Here is a 17776-nt window from a genome sequence, read left to right as displayed (position 1 = left end):
TTACAAAATTATTAATCAATTTAGGTTCAATTTTATATTTTTCTTGACTTTTATTAATTACCCTTTTTTTCCAACTAAATTGAGTCGTATTTTTTTTGGGATGTCCAACTAAGTTGAATCATTTCATTTTCTGATAAAAAATAAAACATTCAATCACTCTTACTTTATTCTATCATATACTTTACTCTAACTTTATCTTTCCTACTTTATTCCCTCCATTTTTCCAACACAATTTTCAATCTTCGTGCCCAAAATTTTTGACTCAACTTAATTGGGACATAAGAAATATTAGTAATTACTACAAACTTGTTCCTAAATACAAGGTCCTAAAAAGAACGAAGCATATCGTTACTGACCAAGGGAGTAAGCCAAGACCCGTGACACCGTCTGATTTAAATTGTAATTTTTGGATTGATGCTTATCTTTGTTACCTCTAATAAATTATACTCCATCTGTCTCGTAATAAAAGTTATATTTCACTTTTACTATAAATGATAAGTAGACCCCACGTTTCACTAACTTATTTCATTCATATATCTGTTTCATAATAAAAGTTATATTTCACTTTTACTATAAATGATAAGTAGACCCCACGTTTCACTAACTTATTTCATTCATATATCTGTCTCATAATAAAAGTTATATTTCACTTTTACTATAAATGATAAGTAGACCCCACGTTTCACTAACTTATTTCATTCATATTTTATTATAAAATACATATAAATAGAACTCATATTCCACTAACTTATTCAACCCACTTTTCTTGTATTTCTTAAAATATGTGTCTTAACCAAATAGAAATTTTACTGTGGGACGGAGAGAATATTTTATAATTTCAAGTAATTTTCTAAAAGATAAGTATTCGTGCTTATCTAATTATTTTCTGAAGATAGTATTATTTTATATTGTATTTCTATTTATCCTTTCGGTGGAATATGGCTATGGTGCTCCATGTTATTAATTGGTATAGTTAGTGTCGCTAGCGTAAGACAAATTTATTAGATGACAGAGATGGATATAAAATTATAATTTTTCTTGAGTAAATAAATTTTAATACATGCAATAATATAATTTTAAAAACACGTTGTAAAGCGTGTTATTTTGTTATGTTGACGATTGCCTGATTGGCAATTATAGTCCTATAAACTAATACTCCCTCCGTCCACGAAAATTCGTCCCGGTTTGACCGGGCACGGGTTTTAAGAAATGTAATAGAAAGTGAGTTGAAAAGGTTAGTGGATTGTGGGTCCTACTTTTAAAGTATTAGTTTTATAATAAAATGTGAGTAGGAATGAGTTAGTGGAATATGGGGTCCACTACCAAAAATGGTAAATGTGAAATGGGACAAATTTTGGGGGACGGACGGAAATGGAAAACTGGGACAAATTTTCGTGGACGGAGGGAGTAATATTTTCTGCACCCAATTAACACAGACACAGTGCATGATTAATTGATTACTCAATACAACGATGCTTCTTTTCCAATATTAATTGACAACTAGGAATTTAATAAGCCAAATAATACGTACTCCAAAGATGAGGAAGGTTCCAGAATCCAAAGAGAAAGGGATTGTGTTGTCTGTATTCAGTATTCTGCTTCAAGAAAAGGTGTCTCTCTAGAAGTTAATCGAGCTATATAAATTACACATAAAAGAAATCGACAAAATGGGACTCATGAATAGTAACTATAGAAAAAATGATGAGTTGTGGATGTTTTTTTAATGTAAGAGATAGACTAAAAAGTATTGTAAGGCGCATAAATAGTGAAGGAAAGGAAAAATTTAAGTAATGCTGGTTGTGGATGCCCTTACAAATTTACCTAAACATTGATCTATTGCATGAAAATAGAATTTGCAAATTAAGAATCAATCAATAAATCCACATCCTCTCATTGTAGAACGGAAGAATCTAATTCCATTTTTGTTAACACAACCAAACAACTAAAGAATTGAAATGTTTGGCACTTACTATACATCTCCCAAGTTCCATCACTATTTCCCTAACCAAAAACTAGCCCGAGCAGCAGCCGCTGTTCTTGACAGCAGATACATCATCCTTGTTCCCAATGTTGATAGTTTGGCCCTTTGGCAGAGCTGAGGGGTCATCCCCTATGTCGAGAGCCTTCTTGCTCACGACGTGGTAGATGCTTGTCAGCACCTCCGTGAAGGCGCTCTCCACGTTCAAGGCCTCCAAGGCCGATGTTTCCATGAAAAATGTGTGCTCCCTCTCTGCAAAGGCCTTGGCCTTCTCCGTGGAGATGGCGCGTAGGTGACGCAGATCTGCCTTGTTCCCTACCAGCATCACCACGATGTTTGAGTCCGTGTGCCCCCTGAGCTCCTTCAGCCATCTGTCCACATTCTCGAAGGTCACGTTGCGTGTCACATCATACACGAGTAGAGCCCCAACTGCACCTCTGTAGTATGCACTAGTGATTGCACGGTACCTGCACTTGGAAAAGGCAAAAATTCACATATCGATTGGTGACTTTCAATAATTAGGGAAACACCAATAATCTTCTATTAACTTCATCTAAATGACTATTAATGCAGTCTTAGATTCTCCAGCATTTTAATAGGTTCATGTTTTCACTAATAGATATGACTACTATGCAGTCTTAGATTCATGAACATGTTACAGAAGAAGAAGCTTCTGTTGAAGATAAGGAATGAGATCACTATTTCACCAAACAACAGCCAACTTCAAAAGTTATTCATGATGAATGTATGAAATTATATGAATTACACGTTTCATATAATACAAATCCAATCATAACGCCATTTGAATTCGAGTTTCAAACAGGAAATCACATCCCTTTCATATAATCCTCCAATTCCATTTATGAAAATTAAAACCATCCTTGATCTTTCCCGTACAGAAAAATCATCTACTCAACAAAATCGAGACGAACATATAATCAAATCAGATGAAATCATCTGATAAAAAAAGCATGAATTGATTCAAAATATGTCCATCTCCGTCTTTCTCCTGTACAAAATGTGAATCACAAAATAAACGCCCAAATATTGTTAGAATGAAACAGGAATTATTTTTTGGAGGAAAATCGAAAATAGAAAGGATTGATCACCTCTCTTGGCCGGCAGTATCCCAAATCTGGGCCTTGACGACCTTATCATCGACCTGAATAGATCGCGTGGCGAACTCGACGCCGATTGTCGATTTGGACTGCTGGCTAAACTCATTCTTCGTAAAGCGTGACAAGAGATTTGATTTTCCGACGCCGGAATCGCCGATCAACACCACCTTGAAGAGGTAATCGTAGTCCTCATCCGCCCTGTACGATCCCATTTGTGTAACCCTGAAACGGTCGCGATTCGATCTAGTGTATAATTTGTGTGGATTGCCGCAAATTACATGTCATTTGCGTTGATTGTAGAGAATGTTATTGTTGTTCATGAGCTGAAGAAGCGCGATTGTGAATTTTTGTTGTTGGGTAAATCTGGGGAGAAAGCGATTTTGGTTGTTTGATTTTGTTTCCCTCCACATATTCAGGAACACCGTTGGCGCTCCACTTACCCGTATCCTACCCGTTTCACCATTTCGGGTTTTTTTCTTTGGGCCAAAGCCCATTCCTATATCATGCTTGAATGCCATGTGCCTTGTTATTCTATTTATGAACATTCTCAATTTTGCAAATATATATCTTAATATAATTTGGCATAGAAAAAATGAATTGTTTGGAGTAGTAATTTTTGGATAGAGCAATCCAAAAAACGATCCACCTCGAAAAAATTTTAAGCTGCATAGAATTTGATATATATGCATGTCGGAATATATAAATATATTCAACTTTTCGCAAAATTGATAGGACTAATTTTTTAAAGAGAATGGAAGTTGCATTTTCAGAAAGACGTAGAAAATTGGTACATTTAATATGATTAACCCTAAATTATATCGCATTTTGTCTTGAGATAAGTGAAAAGAATCCTCATAATTTATAGTAGTAGTACTACTTTGAATTTTGTCGCGTCCGAGCCATTCAACGGGTGAATTTCCCATGTTAATTGGGGCTAAATAATGTGAAATCATATTTTATTCCATTTTTTATTAGTAAAATCATGTAGTTTGGTTATGATTATTTTCAATTAAGATTGAAATAAGTAAATACTTGTGCTTAATTAGTAGTCAAATAGTAGCATGAATCATCATATTTTTTGACGGATCCAGAAAATATTTATGGTGGGGTCGAACAAATTCACAAAAAAATGTTCCCAAGGTAAACGAGTCATATTTCTTTTTGAGATGTTCTACTATAAGTGAGTCATTTCTCTTTTTAGTAAAAAATTCTCCCTTTTACTTTAATCTCTTTTCACTCATCTATTTTTCTCTCTCATACTTTCCTCTCTTCACTTTAACTATTGAAATATCAATTCCTTAAATCTCGTGTCCAAAAGAAGTTCTTCGCTTAAAAGCGTTGTACTAGTATATTTTTGTTTAATGGTTTTCAATTATGCGCTACTGTGGATATTCATATACTCCTATAAAAAACTATTCACAAATCTGTCATTAGAAGAGAATTTTTTTTTCTCGATGTATGTCTAAATGTCTGTTCACAATTCATAAATATAAAAACTATAAATCACGGTTCAAAAACACAGTAAGCAATCAATTAATCCAAGGAACCCATACTACACAATCCACAAGGACAATAAAAATCAATAAATTAAAAAAATTTAACAATTTACTAACGAAACAACAATTCACCTTAATATCATAAACCATCAAATCATAGATTCCAATATCCTAACTTGTTTCAAGTTATAAATATAATTAAAAAAGAAGAGTGAAAAGCAAGTGTCAAACAGTACAAATTCTAATCGTTAAGCAAACAGTACAAAGAACTAAGTTAGTTTGATTTCATATTAATTTCTTGCCTTGTGCATTAGATAAGCACAAGATGAGAAGAAAAATCTTTAAAAAGGATGAAAAATGTATGTAAAAAAGGGGGGAAATGGAAGTTCAGTCTTCAAGGAGAAACCGAGAAAAGGAAGATATCTCATATGTGTCATTAGTATCTCTACTATGCGAGATTAATGAGTTGTTGATTTGTTGGGATATTACAAGATTACAAATTTATTTGAGTTTTTGGACTTTGCAACTTCAGTTCTATAGCTAGTTGCAGTTGTCTTCCCTGTAGACGAACGGAGTTTGAATCGCGCAGGGGTGCAGGTTGACACTTCGCGTGGGGTCGACGACAGCTCGGAACTCTGAATACAGTAGAATATTTCAGTATTCGTGGACCGACGGTGGGGTCGGCCGACCCCGCGCGACCCCACCTCGGTCCGTCATTGTTAATTGATTGTCATGTCATAAAATTCATGTATGAATATTATCAAGGAAGTCATTCATTCCCCTAGCCTCTAATAATAGGTGAATCTATACCCAAGATTTTCAAATTCGATATACTACTATACATGATTTACAGACTTCTCCGAAATTACACACCTTGGTTACCAACTACTATGAATTTCAAAAGAGTGCACAACACTCTATAAAGGGACTAAAACAAGCAAGAGGTTGGTTGCCTAGAAGCAAGCTCTTTCAAAAGAGTGCATAGCACTTTACATTGATGCATTCTTCAAATTTGCATCCCAAAAGAGTTTGCTTGTGGATTTTGATTTATTTAATCAAGAAAACATAGCATAAATCCTACCCACTATTTACACTCCAATATTAAGAACATGTCTTTGCGACACAAGTATTGACATTTTGCAATATTAATTTTTAAGGAGATCTTTTTTTTAAAAAGAACAAAAAAGTTCCGCCAGTTGTCCTTTGCTTGCATTAGACGTGGGTTTTTCCCATCCAATTAAATAATTTTTTTTTTCCGATCCAATTACTTTGAGTAGTTATTCAATAGAAAAGTGCACGGCTACGAAAGATCGGAATAGTTACACGTCTAATAAATTTCGCGAGGGGATAATTTGCAAATTTATAGAGTATTGAAATGGTCAAAAAAGTATTTCAAGTCACTTTCAATAGATTATAATTTATATATTACGAACGCGATAGAAAGAAACAAGTAGCACTAATATAATAATAATAGTATGGACAACTTGAATAATTAAAATGTCACTTTCTAATTATTTCGATTGCAATTTGCACATAACCTTTTTTTTAGTAAAATAGAAGAATGACGTTCAGCCGAAATTGCTGTAAAATTAGCTAGTGCTTGACTGAAACTGAAAGAGCTGAATTTTTTTTTACTATTATTTTTACTAAATTAAATTTAGAGTTGCGTTGTTGCACATGTGAATTTCTAGAATTTTGCAAATATGCATATGAACATGGACACATGCTCATATATAGATAAATTTTAGTTTGAATAGCAAAGTTATCATGTTACTACTTGTTAGTGAGAGGTCTTATAAATCAATTATGTACGTGTGTGGTGTTTTTGTTCTTCAATTTTATGGTAACTAAAATTCTAGAATTCTAGAGGTAATGGAGTTTCACATGTATTTTTTTTAATATACTAATATAATTTGGTGTTTAAACCCTATCTTCTCTTAGTTATTCACGTTCTTAATATTTTATGTTATCCGAACAAGTTATTCACGTTCTTAATATTTTATGTTATCCGAACAATTATTGAATTATTTGTCATGTAACCAAGCGATTCAAAAGATGAGTCTAGTAATAAGAGAATCCACGATAAGAATAGGTCAATATCATTTTATCAAACAAATAATTTAGATTTGAATTTATTCATATTCTATTTTATTCCAATATTCCTTTCCAATTTACAAAATACTATACAAGACTAATAATTATAGTGAATAGACTTGACAAATTGGGTACCCGCGGATACCCGATCCTGAAATTCTCAAAATCCAATACCTGATACTCGACTCGAATTTGATTTCGGATACCCGAATACCCGACTAGAGTATCCAGTTCCAACTATAATTTTGATTTAAAAAAAAAATTTAACTATAAACTTTTAGAATTTATTTAATAATTATTAAATTCAAATTTAATACTTACAAAGTTGAAGTACTAATATTAATGTAAAAATAACTACAAACTTTTAGAAATACAAAATTCTTATAGTAGCTCGAATTTAAGAGAAAATAACTACAAACTTTTAGGAATACAAAATTCTTGTAGTAATTTAAATTTAAAAGAAAATAACTACGAATTTTGAAAAATAAAAAATTAATAAGTTATACATTAACATCTTTCATCCATCCACCATAAGTCAATAACTATCAAAATTCATAAGTTCAAACATTCATCCTTTATAAATATCACAATTAAATAATTCATAAGAATCGAGATCTAACAATAATATCATCAAAAAATCAAAATTATAAATATCACAAGTCAATGTAATTAAAAAAAATTAAATTACATATCTTATATGCTAACTATTAAGTATTAATCAAATTATAGTTAAGAAATTAAATTATATTTAATTATAATAAAAATATAATTTATTAATTTTAGAAAATAAATCGGATAAATCGGATAATTTGGGTATACCCGATCGGATATCAGGTAACCTGATACTCGATAATCCAAAATTCTCACTACACTCGATACCCGAAAAATCGGGCTTCAGGTATCTAATTATCCGACTTTTTCGGGTTTAGATATCGGGTATTGGATACCCGATATCCATTCTGACAGGTCTAATAGTGATTATACACCATAACTAAGTGTCAATACCCGATATCCATTTTGACAGATCTAATAGTGATTATACACCATAACTATTGTCACTTACAATTATTAAAGTTATAAAGCATCATACGAATTCACTAAAGAATATGCTAGTGATGGTAGTAACTATTACAAAAGCATTATTATAATTTATATACCATATCCTACGAATATTCCAACATAAAATAAATTCATAAGCTGACGTGGAAATTTCCTGCCACGTGTAATCCGGCATGGCACGAGAAACCCCAAAGCGGCAGCGGTTAATCGCATGTGGATTCAAGAAAAGCGCGTGTCCAACTCAAACGGCCTCGCGCGCACTGGCGCCAAGCACACGTCACCCAAAGCCAATCACAGCCCGCCACGTAGGCGTAGAGTTCATCCCCGATCTCTGGTTGGATTCCTTCTTAACAATGGAAGCAACAAATCCATCCCCAGATTCCACGCTACCTAACCCTTATTTGAATCGGTTCTTCATCGGTGGGCTTGAGATTATTCGCAATAAATAATCTCCAGCCTCTCTCCTCACATTCGCCTCGTTTTCCCCTCTCTCTCTTTAACCGATTTCACGCGTAGAGGAAGTAAGAATGGACGCCGCTGCCATGGCTCTCCAGCAACCGATTCGCTTTCCAAACACCGCTGCTGCTTCATCGTCGACGAAGGAACTCGGGAATTATGCTGGTAATCTCGTTCGATTGCCGCGGGGGAGGACTAAAAACAGAGTATTGTCCTCTGGATTCTGCGATCGGGGCCATCTCCAATACTATAGCTCTAGCTTCGATTCCGAGGAGGGGGTTTCAGGGAGGAGGATGAGTGTGATGAATGGGAAGGAAGTGAAGAGCGTTAAGGAGAAGTCGGTGAAGAAGATGAAGAAGAAGCAGTTGAAATTGCTTAAGGGATTGTCTCGGGATTTGTCAACCTTTTCTCAGATGGGATTTGGAATGGATTCTGATAGCTCGCTCGTTGATCAGATTAAAGGAAACATGATCACGGTATGAATTCCTTCAAAATCCTCCTAATTTGAGTTTAGCGCATCAATTTGATTATTTGATTTCATCAGAGTTATTTTTCAGTTTCACCAGTTCTTCAATCATCCTAGGGCTTATTTAACCAGTTAACCTTTTCAATTTCTTAAGAGTAATCACTTTTTAGTTTTACCAAGTTCATGTCAATTATATTAGGTCTTATCTAATCAACAAATTGAGCTACTAGATTTGATTTACCATATAGACAGAGTGTTTTCTTATGTTGCAAATCGAAATTGATGCTGATTTGAGCAATTTACGTCTCTGATTGCAGGAAGCAACACAGCTTTTGCTGGAGCAGCTGCAGAAGGTGAAGGCAGAAGAGAAAGAAGCGAAAAAAAGAATCAAGGAAGAGAAAGCAAGAATGAAGGCTGCAGCTAGAGCACAAATTGGGGCTAACTGCGAGATGTCATCATCATCAAGTTCTTCCTCCGAATCAAGCGACAGTGAATGCGGAGAAGTCGTCGACATGAGTAGCCTCAAGCGCGCAACACCTACAAAAACCATCTTACAAGAAGCCAAGGTGGTGGTGGAGGAGGAGACAGCTCCATCATATCCAGCTCCGATCATACCAACCATTCCACCCTCGTTCGAAGCTGATGCTGCACCGGCCTCTCTTCTCCCCTCGCCCGAGGAGGAGCAGCCTAGCACTTCAAGCAGAGTGCAGGATATAAGCTGCTCCGTTGCTCCATCTTGCTCGAAGAAGATTGAGGTGTGTATGGGAGGCAAGTGCAAGAAATCGGGCGCCGGTGCTCTGCTGGAGGAGTTCAGGAGAGCTGTGGGGATTGAAGGTGCAGTCTCAGGGTGCAAATGTATGGGGAAGTGCAGGGATGGGCCTAATGTGAAGGTCGTGGGGCAGGAGTCGTCGAGCTCTTTGTGCATTGGTGTAGGGTTGGAGGATGTGAATGTGATCATGGCAAATTTCATTGGTGAACATCAGCAGATTGGTTTTGCTGCTGCATCTTGATGGATTTTTAAATTTGTTAACTACCTATAATTGTACAGTTATTTTTTCATTAAAAGTATGTGGTGATTTGAATTTTTGAAGCTTTGGTGTGAGAGATTTCAATTCATTCATTTAATCATTGTGCTCATTATTGTTTTCATTATACCGAATTTCGTTAATCAGTTAAATAAAAAAATGTCTGAATCTTTTAACCAAGGCATTGGGTTTTATGGTAGATTACTTTTAACAAAAATAAATTTGAATATGTTGTGCAAGTCAAACTGTGGAATAGGTCGTCATAGAACCTACAGCTAAATATTTACAATAATAGTGTAATGAAGTACTAATAAACTCATTCAAATCAACCAAGGCGCCCAGGTCAAGAACAAAAAAAAATCACATATTTAACACCCATGGTTATTTTTATCATGGGTACCAAAAACGATATAAAATAAATATCAGATACCATTTATAGTTCACTTTTTCTTTAATAACGAGTATTTAAATATAGTAACAAAATTAAATTAGTAGTACAGCACAAGAAATTAAATATGGATAACTGTAATGGGCAGATCTAATCATATAACAGAAAGCATAGTTGTCCTTTTAAGGGCCAAACAATCTGCAAGTAGTGAAAATAACAATTTATTAGGCGAAAAGAGTCTAGTTCATTATTTTTGAGTATTGATTCATATATGCACCTAAATCTTACCTTGCTTGTTAAGTCTTGCCCTGTTCTTGCAATGAGCTCTCTGCTTCTCGACATATAACCGATAAATCTATATGGATACACCATAATGTTAGTAAATCAACGTTGTTTTTTAGACATCGGAAGCTTTTTCACTAATCGTATTCTCAAAACACTTGTAAAACATCAAATAATACAGAATCAATTTTCACATGTAAATTGTAAATACAAGTATAAGGGCCACTATATTTGAAAAGAAAAATAACAAGTTCAACAAACAACTATCACAATATATGAAAGATGGGGTTCATGACAAATTTCAAAAATAATAAAAACTATTTGATGACAATATTATGCAGTTGAATAGTGATATTTAGATCCCGACCTCTTCCACTTTGTAATAATGAGGAGCGACCTCAAGCAGCCATTCTGGTTTGAGTTCAGTCACCTGCCTCATGAACTCCTTCGTCGTCAACACCAATTCATGGTACATCACCCATCGCGGACACACCTCTGCTAGACCAGAACTCGGGTGGATACACGCATTCTGCTTATGTTTCACAGTCACATACCCGTCCCCGTGCTTCTGCAACCTAGCAGAGTGGGGGAAGAACCCCGATGCTATGGCCTTCTTGATCGCATCCAAATCATTCACATTTGACAGCAGCGGGATGCCAGCCCGTGCCACTAGCCTCTCCAGCTGATCACGTATATCCCTAGCCCGCCTCATGCTCCTCCCCTGCACATAATTTTCATAGCACCATTGAGATGAGAAATTGTTTTCCTTCCAAAAATTGTACACATTGAGAAATGCAATGTGATCTCCCACGTCTCCCATGTGGAAACTCCTACGCGCGTTGTCTGCTAGAATTTCCTTCCCCTTAGGCCTGCAAAAGATCGAATTCCCAACAGAAAGCATGCAAGAAATCGATATGATCTCATCACAACAACCATATTTCTCAGAAGCAACAATCATCTTAGATAACATTGGATCAAGAGGGAATTCGGACATAACCTCTCCAACTCTTGTCAACTCACCTCTCATGTTCAGAGCGCCAAGAGCATAAAGAAGCTCCAACGCCTTAACCAAAGCTTCAGCCGGTGGAGGGTCCATGAAGTCGAAATGCAGCAGATCATCAACACCGTGGCTCTTGAGAGTCAGCACCACGTTCCCCAAATTAGTCCTCTGTATTTCAGGCACGATGTTTTCATCCAATTCATTAGCAAAAGTATAAGCAGTATACAACCGGAAGCATTTACCTGGACCCGTTCTACCAGATCTCCCAGCCCGTTGATTCGCTGATGCTCTCGTGATAGGCTCCACCACCAACGACTCCATTCCCACCCGAGGACTGTATGACTTCATCTTGGCAAAGCCACAATCCACAACATATTTGATCCCATCTATAGTCAAAGATGTTTCAGCTATGTTAGTTGCAAGAACAAGTTTCCTTGCCCCCTTTGGAGTAGGAGCAAACACTCTAGCCTGCACCTCTGGAGGCAAGTTTGCATAAATTGGGCAAATTATGAGTTCAGCCATTTTTGCTCCTACCTTTTTAATGTTTTCACTAACAATTACCTCTGCCGCCTCAATCTCCTCCTGCCCTGTCAAGAAAACAAGGATGTCTCCGTCTCCGGCCTCCTCCGTGGCATGAATTTGAAGAGCAGTAGCAACAGCAGCAGCCAAGTAATCTGGCTCCGGTGCCCTAGTGTAAAGTATTTCAACCGGAAATTTCCTTCCGGGAATGGTGAAAATTGGGGCGGAATCGAAGTAATCACTGAACTTGATTGCATCGAGAGTTGCGCTGGAGATGAGCAATTTGAAATCGGGACGAGCTCGAGCAACATCCTTGAGCAAACTGAAGAGAATGTCTGTATTGACTGTTCGTTCATGTGCCTCATCCACCATTATCACACTGTAGCTCGCGAGAATCGGCTCTTTGCGAAGCTGTTGACGGAATTCGTGGAGTAACCTCCCATCCGTCATGTATTTCAGAACCGTCTTCTTCGATGTCCGGTCTTCGAATCGAATCGAGTAGCCGACTTCGTGCCCTAGTTTCACCCCCTTCTCTCGAGCAACTCGAGCGGCAACGCTCATGGCCGCCACGCGCCGCGGCTGCGTGCATCCGATCATTCCTCGCCGCGTGTATCCCGCCTCGTCGAGAAATTGAGGTATCTGCGTCGTCTTCCCGGAGCCGGTCTCACCTACGATCACAAGCACCTGGTGATCGTGCACCGCCTTCATCAACTGTTCCTTGTAGGCGTAGATAGGCAAACTCTTCCTCTCGCTTTCCAGCTCTGGCAATGGCGATTCTTCCTCAATTCCATCACCGCTGTCGATCAATTCCGTCTTAACAGAGTCGATCTGATGTTCAAACACAAGCTCGTAATCGAAATTCTTCTTCTGATGTTTCATAATTGCTTTTCCGAATTGGTGCTCCTCCCAAGCTGGATCTGAATCTGAATCGGTGTAACGCTGCAATGCTGCATCGAATCCCTTTCGGCGATTTCCATCATAAGATTCAGGAATCCTATATTCTTTGGAGCAATCGATTTTCTTTCCAACGAGATCGAGATCGCAGATCTGTCTCTTCAACCTCTGGTCACTAGTGAGATCGACGCCTTGGAATAAGTATTCCTGGTCTTGTACATCATTTATGAGTTGTTCCAGTTTCTTCTTCTCTCTCGTCTTCAAATACTCCTGCCTCGACCGCTTCCTCAGTTTCTCAACGTGGATTTGTTGCTTCTCATCCGGCTGCGGTTGTTGTTCTGATTTAGAATGTCCTTCGCTTATTCCCATCATCAACGTCCTTGGAGTTTCCCCTGCTTTAGGCGGCGATGGAGGCGGGCAGTCGCCGTCCTCTTCATACGAAATTCTTCTCCCCTCGAGCATCTTTGACAGAATATGATTTTTGAAATGTTAAAATTTGAAGGTGATATTGTGATAATCATAATATGTATAGGAATGGGGTTCCTCACTTTCTTGGAACCCAAGATGAATTTGTATTTTCCTGTACGACATGTTTTGACAAGTTTCGTTCCCGCGCATTTTTTAAATGTTTTTTTCATTATTTTTGTTTTTGCGCACATGCAAATTTGACAAGTCAATGATGACCTTGGGGATCAAGCTAACGTTACATAACTTTTTCAAACTAAAATTTTTTGGAATAATATGAATTTTAATGTGCCATTGGTAACTGGTAAGTAAGAGAGATATAAAATACTTTCTCCGTTTCAAAAGAATATACACTCTTTCATTTTTAGTTCGTCGTATAAAAATATGCATTTTCTAATTTCAGAAAGTTTTTTTTTACTCAAATGAGGTGAAACTCATTATCCACTAACAATATTTTAATTATTTTTTTTCTCTAACTCTCTCATGCTTTACATTAAAACTCATGTCAAATTCAAAGTGCATATTCTTGGGATGGAGGGAGTAAAAAGTAATGGAAATATTATTAGTGGAGAATGAGTCTCATCTTATTAAATATTATTAGGAAAAAAAAATCTATAATAGAAAGTTTTAGTTTTAAGAGATCAACTAAAATAGAAATAGTTTCTAGTTTTAAATAAGAGATATTCTCTCCGTCCCACATTTGGAATCACTTATTGTTATGGCTTGAATTTTAAGAAAGAATTGAAGTGCATAATAAATGAGAAGCTGGATCCCTTCCCTTGCTGTGGTAAAAACACAGCAGAGGCTGCTGTGTAGTAATACGTCGACGTTTTGTGCCAAATTTTACAAAACTTTAACTTTTTCCAAAGTAGCTTTAGTACATACTGCACTAATAAGTCACTAACTAAATATATTCAGTGCATTGCCGCACGCACTAACTAATTCATTGTATTTCGGTAATTTAAGTTGAACAACAATTTTATTTAAATAATGATTCATAAGCTACTGATTAAAATATTATATGAATTACTTACTAATTAAAATTTCAGAATCTTATCTTATAGTATTAAATTGGATGCTCATTTAAATTTTATTTGAAATAATAATTAAAGCTTATTGGTTGCAATTAGTAGCTACCAGTTCTAGTTATAATTTATTTTAACAAAAAAATTATCAAATTTTAAAAAGTGATTATGTATTTAAATTTATAAATCTCATTTATAATATTACACTAAAAGTTAAATTAAAAAATAATTGAAACTCCCTTAGTATTATTCTTTAAATTATAGTAGTAACTGATAGCTCATACTCTGGTACTCCCTCCGTCCCATAAATTTTGTCATATTTTGATCGGACATGAGTTTTGAGATATGTAATGAAAAATGAGTTGAAAAAATTAGTGGAAAGCGAGTCCTGCTTTAATATATTAGGTTGATATTAAAATGTGAATATGAATGAGTAGGTGAAATATGAGGTCTACTACAAAAAAAAAACGTAAAAAGTGAAATGTGATAAATTTTATTGGACAGACGGAAATGAAAAAATGTGACAAACTTTCTAGGACGGAGGGAGTAATTTAAGATTGACTTCTTGATGCTCTCATAAAATTCAAAATTTAAATCTAAATCATAATTTTTAATTTTTTTAACCGTCTCAAAATGCATAAAATGGAAGCTAATATGAAAAAAAAATCAAGTATGATTGATTGATAATGTTGATATATAAAAAATTGTTGTGATTTTGTTGCCATAATATATTTTTTTATTTTTCCATTATAATTTCAACTTTTATCATGAGATAAATGAAAAAACTGAAATATTTTAGTATTAGAGTTTTAAAGTTATGAAATTGGCCAAATTCAACGAATAACTATAATTTAATAACTATTATCACTAAATTTTAAATATAAATGTATTTTCAAATTTGATAAATTTTTAGTCCAAAACAGATTATAGATAAAATTTTAATTACTACACATGAATTTCAACAAGTTATTATTATTATTATTATTATTATTATTATTATTATTATTATTATTATTATTATTATTATTATTATTATTATTATTATTATTATTATTATTATTATTATTATTATTATTATTATAATATAAGTAAAATCACTAATCAATAAATTTTTAAATACTCTGATTTCATTGATAAAAAAAAATTATGCCTACTACCTACATGTATACTACCGTGGCAAGTGTAAGATGAATCAAATTTTAAATACTGAAAATATGGAGTTAGTGCGGTATGTACTGAAGCTTCTTTGGAAAGAGTTAAAGTTTGTAAAATTTGGCACAAAACGTCGACGTATTACTACCACAGTAGCCCCTACTGTGTTTTTACCACAGCAGGGGATCCAGCCCCAATAAATGAAGTGAGATGATGAAGTGTGTAATAAATGAAGTGAGTTGGTAGAGTTGGTTGAAGGTGGGTCCCTTTTGACTTTTGATTTTTGTTTTGATTTATTTTAATGTAGATAATGACATTTTTATGTAATTTTGATAAAGAATGAGGTAAAATTGTATGACAAAATATGAAAAATTCTAAAAATGACTCTTAAACTGGGACGGGCTTTTATGGCAAAAAGTGACTCTTAATTTGGGACGGAGGAAGTATTAAATATGCTAAATGATTGATTGTATTGAAAGACGTACTTTGTTTTTTTAGTATAAGGAGAATAAAATAGTTGTTTCAATTGCATAGTGTCATACTCCCTCCGTTTCCTCATAGTTGAGGCGAAACTTTTCAACACGGAGTTTAAGAAATGAATGTTGAGTGTGTTAAATAAATAGATAAAAAAGTAAGAAAGAGAAAAAGGTAGAGAGAATAAAGTAAAAAGTGAATAAAGTAGAGAGAATAAAGTAAGAGAGAGTAAAGTAAGAGAGATGAAAAAATTACTATATATGGAAATGACTCAACTATGAGGGAACTTCCCGAAATGGAAAAATGACGCAACTATGAAGGAACGGGGGGAGTATATTAATACTTCATCCGTCTCAAATTCTCAATTAAATTGAGTCTAACTCTCTCTGTCCCCGATTAAGACCGGACACGGATTTTAAGAAATGTAAAGAAAAGTTGGTTGAAAAAGTTAGTGGAATGTGAGATCTATTTTTTTATATTGGTTTTATAATAAAATGTGAGTGAATTGAGTTAGTGGAATGTGGGACCTACTTACTATTTATGGTAAAAATGAAGTGTGACTCTTAATTGAGGACGGACCGAAATGGAAAGTGTGACTCTTAATCGGAGATGGAGGGAGTATTTCTTTTAGGACGTCTCATTTTCTTTTTTGACAAAACATAAAACACTTAATCAATCTCACTTCATCACACATCGCCTACTTTATCCTCTCTTATCTTTTCTACTTTCATCTCTCCTATTTTATTTTATTATTAATTAACTCGTTAAATATAATTTCTTAATCTTTGTGTCAAAAAGAAATAAGCCTAACTTATTTTTCGCCCATGGCGGCGGCGGCGGCAGCATCATCATGTGATTTGGTTATAGGGGTCATAAATATTAGTGTCAGGGATTTGTGCTTGTTTAATCAAATATTTAAAATATAAAATACGAAAGCCCAACTGCGACCATCGATGCTCGTCAAATTTAAACCGGAATTGAGCGGATCATTGCTCGCTAAAGCCGTTTTTTAGTGTTGCAGTACCCGGCCGTATATTTAGATGGATTCATATTATCATTTCTTTTATATAAGGATTTTATAAACTAATTTCGTAAATATTTATGTTTTGATATTTACATCTAATTGTGCTTTCAAGTTTCAAAATCAAGTTACTAACTGTAGTAGCTTGCGACCTATAATTAATCATCAATACATTCCCAAAATAAAAATCATACTAATGTGTTCAATGCGTCTCCATTTCAAGTTGAGACATATATTAGGACACGCATGGTGTGTGCTTCTGAATTATGTTGGTATGTAGGTGAATAGATATTATTAGCTTCTGAATTATGTTGGTATATAGGTGAATAGATATTAATGTTTCACAATTTCATTCTAACTCCTATAATATCTAACGTAATTAATAAAGTGGCATAGAATTATACCGCATTTATAAGTTATAACAGACTAAGACAGATCAATCATCAAAGTCTCATATTCCATTCTTTATTCTCAACATTAAACATCACAAAACATCAAATGAAAGACATACATATAATAATTAATACTATTACCGTAAAATTAGACACAAATTATCTAGCATACTAATAAATAAGTACTCCTAGTCAAGGCAAATTATTGACTTCATCATCTTCAAACTCATCTTGAGTCTGATATCCTTCACCATTGAATTCATACGCATTCTCACTATTTCCAAAGAAATTCTTGTTATAAAATTTATTTTTTGTATCACTCATCCCGCCACTGTAATAGTTGTTATTAGGATTGGAGTTGAAGCTGCCCGTGGATTCCGGAAAGGTGACGTAAGCCACCGGATTGTAGTTCCTGGGGAGGCGCTCGGTGGAGGGGATGGTGGTGGAAGGAAGGGATTGGGAGGAGTCGCGG

General features: G+C 35.0%; 4 protein-coding genes across 4 annotated transcripts; 1 reads left to right on the top strand and 3 right to left on the bottom strand.

Moving 5' to 3' along the window:
• Window positions 1-1867: 1867 nt before the first annotated feature.
• On the bottom strand, window positions 1868-3470 carry LOC125192770 (ras-related protein RABA1f-like). Its single transcript, XM_048090415.1, has 2 exons — window positions 3088-3470; window positions 1868-2445 (listed from the first exon to the last, which is right to left on the bottom strand). The coding sequence occupies exons 1-2, from the start codon at window positions 3306-3308 to the stop codon at window positions 2013-2015; spliced, it is 654 nt and encodes a 217-aa protein (XP_047946372.1). The 5' UTR covers window positions 3309-3470; the 3' UTR covers window positions 1868-2012.
• Window positions 3471-8122: 4652 nt separating this feature from the next.
• LOC125196152 (diacylglycerol O-acyltransferase 3) lies at window positions 8123-9804 on the top strand. Its single transcript, XM_048094546.1, has 2 exons — window positions 8123-8677; window positions 8985-9804. Exons 1-2 carry the CDS (start codon window positions 8273-8275, stop codon window positions 9675-9677), a joined length of 1098 nt encoding a protein of 365 aa, XP_047950503.1. The 5' UTR covers window positions 8123-8272; the 3' UTR covers window positions 9678-9804.
• A 482-nt stretch (window positions 9805-10286) lies between these two features.
• On the bottom strand, window positions 10287-11688 carry LOC125192912 (pre-mRNA-splicing factor ATP-dependent RNA helicase DEAH1-like). Its single transcript, XM_048090589.1, has 2 exons — window positions 10730-11688; window positions 10287-10435 (listed from the first exon to the last, which is right to left on the bottom strand). Exons 1-2 carry the CDS (start codon window positions 11681-11683, stop codon window positions 10358-10360), a joined length of 1032 nt encoding a protein of 343 aa, XP_047946546.1. The 5' UTR covers window positions 11684-11688; the 3' UTR covers window positions 10287-10357.
• Window positions 11610-13248, bottom strand: LOC125192911 (pre-mRNA-splicing factor ATP-dependent RNA helicase DEAH1-like). The gene is made up of 2 exons (XM_048090588.1): window positions 11897-13248; window positions 11610-11748 (listed from the first exon to the last, which is right to left on the bottom strand). Exons 1-2 carry the CDS (start codon window positions 13235-13237, stop codon window positions 11707-11709), a joined length of 1383 nt encoding a protein of 460 aa, XP_047946545.1. The 5' UTR covers window positions 13238-13248; the 3' UTR covers window positions 11610-11706.
• Between the last annotated feature and the right edge of the window lie 4528 nt (window positions 13249-17776).

This window comes from Salvia hispanica, chromosome 6 (genome assembly GCF_023119035.1).
Source record: "Salvia hispanica cultivar TCC Black 2014 chromosome 6, UniMelb_Shisp_WGS_1.0, whole genome shotgun sequence".
NCBI classification, from domain to species: Eukaryota; Viridiplantae; Streptophyta; class Magnoliopsida; order Lamiales; family Lamiaceae; genus Salvia; species Salvia hispanica.
This window is presented reverse-complemented; position numbering and strand designations above follow the sequence as displayed.

What these genes read in the sequence shown, in the direction of transcription:
- LOC125192770 (XM_048090415.1), bottom strand. Translation starts at nt 3,308, where the DNA reads ATGGGATCGTACAGGGCGGATGAGGACTACGATTACCTCTTCAAGGTG. An exon ending in GATACTGCCGGCCAAGAGAG is followed by an intron (nt 2,446 to 3,087) that starts GTGATCAATCCT and finishes TTCCAAGTGCAG; the next exon opens with GTACCGTGCAATCACTAGTG.
- LOC125196152 (XM_048094546.1), top strand. Translation starts at nt 8,273, where the DNA reads ATGGACGCCGCTGCCATGGCTCTCCAGCAACCGATTCGCTTTCCAAAC. An exon ending in TTAAAGGAAACATGATCACG is followed by an intron (nt 8,678 to 8,984) that starts GTATGAATTCCT and finishes CTCTGATTGCAG; the next exon opens with GAAGCAACACAGCTTTTGCT.
- LOC125192912 (XM_048090589.1), bottom strand. Translation starts at nt 11,683, where the DNA reads ATGGAGTCGTTGGTGGTGGAGCCTATCACGAGAGCATCAGCGAATCAA. An exon ending in ATTATTACAAAGTGGAAGAG is followed by an intron (nt 10,436 to 10,729) that starts GTCGGGATCTAA and finishes GTATCCATATAG; the next exon opens with ATTTATCGGTTATATGTCGA.
- LOC125192911 (XM_048090588.1), bottom strand. Translation starts at nt 13,237, where the DNA reads ATGCTCGAGGGGAGAAGAATTTCGTATGAAGAGGACGGCGACTGCCCG. An exon ending in TTAGTGAAAACATTAAAAAG is followed by an intron (nt 11,749 to 11,896) that starts GTAGGAGCAAAA and finishes CTTTGACTATAG; the next exon opens with ATGGGATCAAATATGTTGTG.